General features: G+C 67.2%; 1 protein-coding gene across 1 annotated transcript; it reads right to left on the bottom strand.

The window, feature by feature from the left end:
* Nucleotides 1-382: 382 nt before the first annotated feature.
* GRINA (glutamate receptor, ionotropic, N-methyl D-aspartate-associated protein 1 (glutamate binding)) lies at nucleotides 383-3,148 on the bottom strand (the record flags this gene model as incomplete). The annotated part of the gene is made up of 6 exons (XM_010566818.1): nucleotides 383-960; nucleotides 1,228-1,371; nucleotides 1,500-1,628; nucleotides 1,979-2,179; nucleotides 2,255-2,367; nucleotides 3,025-3,148. Coding segments are annotated over 6 exons (861 nt in total), but the record flags the coding sequence as incomplete, so codon positions are not given.

Genomic DNA, 3,148 nt, shown 5'->3' with positions numbered 1-3,148 from the left:
AACTAGACCAAGGTTTATTAACAGCGGGAGCTGGAGCCACAGAACGGTGCAAGAACGGAGCCTTGGCCACACGGGGAGGGGGCCAGGACCAGGGCCGGGACCCCCCCCCTCCGCTGCCTGGGCAGGGACGGGCAGGGACAGCAGCTCAGGCCCTGGGAGGGGGCCAGGTCCCCACAGGGATGCTCTGCAGTGACCAGTGCCCAGCTCGGGGACCCCCCCCACCCGCTTGGGTGGCGGGACCCTGCCCGCAGCCCTGTCTGCAGCCTGAGGAAGGGCTGGGGAGCCGGAGGGGGGGGCCCGCTGGCGCTGACCTTGCCTGTGTGGCCAAGGGGGGCGGCGAGGGCAGCGCGTGCGCAGGGGGAGCGGGACGGAGGGGGTGAGCTCCACCACGGATGGGGGGAGAAAGTGCTTCCAGTCCGCGTTCAACACAAGGTGGGGGGAAAAGCCGTATTCACAGCGGGGAGGGGGGAAGCAGAGGGCCTGGGCAGGGGGCTTCTAGGGGGGACAAGAGGGGCAGCAGGCGGCTGCGACACCCCAGCAGGCAGGCAGGCACGGGCAAGCGCCTTGCCTCCCAGCAAGGGGACAGAACTGTCACCCCGTGCCCCCTCCCCAGCCCAGCGAGCCCCCACAGCCACTCCTGTCAGGAGCTGGGGAGGTGGCTGGGGTCAAAGAAACTCTTAACGGGAGAACTGACGAGGGGGTGCGATGAGAACACCAAACAAAACCGGCTACAGGGGCGGAGGGGGAGACCACAAACCGGGACACGTGCCGGGGGGTGGCAGGGGGGCCACGGCGGCGGTGGTGGGGCCGCTACTCCTTGGCCCTGCCGATGATGGCCAGGATGTAGAGGAAGATGTTGATGATGTCTGTGTAGAGGTTGAGGGCAGCGAAGACATACTCCTCGGGGCTGAGTGCCAGCTGCTTGTTCCCCAGGATCATCTGCGTGTCCACCGCCAGGAACTGCGGGAGAGGGGATGTCATGGTGGGGAGACACGGAGCCTGGCAGAGGTTGGGGGGGAGGCCAGCAGCACCCCACAGCCCCCACAACCAAGCAGCTGCCCCACAAGCGGGTCCCTTGCCCCCCTGTCCCGCCAGCTGGGCCTGGGTCCTGTGCCCCCAACCCACAGCCTGAACCCCCAGGGATCTGGCAGATGGTTCAACCCCCCGCCCCCGGGGAAGGGGCAGCAGCAGGAGGCAGAGGAGGACGGGGCCCCCCCCGGCACTTACGCAGGTGAAGAGCAGGGCCCCCAGGGAAGCATAGATGATGTCCATGATGCGGTTCCGGATGAAGATGCAGAGGATAGAGAAGATGATGAGGACGACGAGGCAGATGATGAGCACGCCCCGGCAGGAGGTGAAGTCATACTTGGTCTGTGGGACAGGGGAGAGCGAGCAGGGAGCTGGTTCTATGCCTGGTTCAGAGGCCCCCAGCCCCAGCAGGGAGCCTGGGGGCGGGGGGGTGTCACCCAGCCACCTGCCCACCCACCCCGGGAGCTGACCTGCAGGGAGAAGATGACAACGCTGAAGCAGACAACGACGGTGATGCCCACGGCCATGATGACGGCATCAGTGTTGTAGAAGCTGGCGATCATCCCCACCATGTAGGACAGGCTGACGGTCAGGATGGACTGGGGAACAGACGGGCACCACATCACACCGGCTCGGCTGCCCCACCCCTCTCCTTTGCCACCCACCGCCGGGTCCAGCCGGGCCTGGTGACACCGCACCTCCGCAGCACCCAATGCCCTTTGCATAAAGCTCTCGGCTTTGCCAAGTCCCGAGCAGGCTCTGCTCTCACCAGGCCAGGCAGTCGCCCCCTCTGCACCCCCCAAACCCGCCCAGCCATGTCCCCCGTCCCTCCCTGTCCCCACAGCCATCCCCTGGGCAGCCTGTGGGACCTCGGGCATCCCCAGGGTCATGGGGCGCAGGGCTGCCAAAGCCACGGCCAAGACCACCGCTGCCCTGGCATGGCACATACCAGAGCTACCAGGTTCCAGGGGTGCTTGCGACGGAAATCCCCACAGCAGCTGAGGACGATGAGGGAGATGAAGAAGACGGCATAGGAGACGTAGTACGTCCAGACATTGCGCTGCACGAAGCCCTTCACACCTTTCACAAAGGTGAAGATGGCCACAAAGGCGAAGGTGACGGTCAGCTGCAGGGTCAGCACCAGGAAGACCTGGGGGATGGGGACAGGTCACAGTGGGGTGCCCAAAACCCCTGCCCCCATGAAGTGCCCCTAGCCAAGTCCCACCTTGCGGATGAAGGCCTGCCGGATGCTCTTGTCATCCCAGTGCGCGGTGGGGAAGTCCTGGTTGTCATAGTAGGAGGGTGGCCCGTCCTCATGGTAGGTGCTGTGCAGGGGGGCTGCAGGGAGAGGAATGGGGCACGGGTGAAGGGAGCCAGGAGCGGGGGGGCTGCCTGCACCGCTGCGCCGTGCCGATTCCCTGTCCTAGGGCCTGCCTGCCCCTGCCCACCAGGGTGGCCGCTCACCGACTCGGATGACCATGATGCCCGGCCTCCACGGCCAGCGGTGTGGCCCGGCTCCAGCTGGCAGCGGCAAGGGAAGAGGAAAGATGGGGCTGAGGGGGTCTGGGGGGCGTCAGAGGCCAGGGGGAGCAGAGCTCTGTGCCCCCCCAAGCCGGGCTTCACGCTGGCATCCCCATCGAGCTGACAGCTCCAGGTAGTGTCCCCCCATCCCGGCGCCACGGCTGGCACCCTCCTCTGGCTGGCAGGGGCACCCCAGGGCCAGGCTTGTCTGTGGGGGCTTGTGGGGCAGGATCCCTTCCCCTGGGGGTCCCCGCAGCCCCGCTACCAGCCAGACCCCCCCCCTTGCCCACCCGCACCAGCCACACGGCCGGACCTGCTTCTGCCCGGCCAAAATGGGGCCAGTGCTACCAAAATGGGGCACTGGACACCCCCCCCACCTCCCAGGGCTGTCATCAGCGTCCACTGCGGGGGGCAACCCCCTCCTCGCCTGCACCCCAAAACCAGCCCCCCCCCCCATGGAGCACCGTTACTTACAGTCTTGGTCCCCAGGGACCATGGGCTGCGGCTGGGCATAGGGTGGCTGGGCGTAGGGACCCTGGGGGTATGGTCCCGGGGGGGGGTACGGTCCGGGGGGATATGGCCCCGTAGGTGGGTACGG

Source organism: Haliaeetus leucocephalus, unplaced genomic scaffold, assembly GCF_000737465.1.
Source record: "Haliaeetus leucocephalus isolate CR32 unplaced genomic scaffold, Haliaeetus_leucocephalus-4.0 Scaffold218, whole genome shotgun sequence".
In the NCBI taxonomy this organism is placed as follows: Eukaryota; Metazoa; Chordata; class Aves; order Accipitriformes; family Accipitridae; genus Haliaeetus; species Haliaeetus leucocephalus.
Note: the sequence above shows the minus strand (reverse complement) of the source record. Positions and strands in the feature narration are given on the sequence as shown.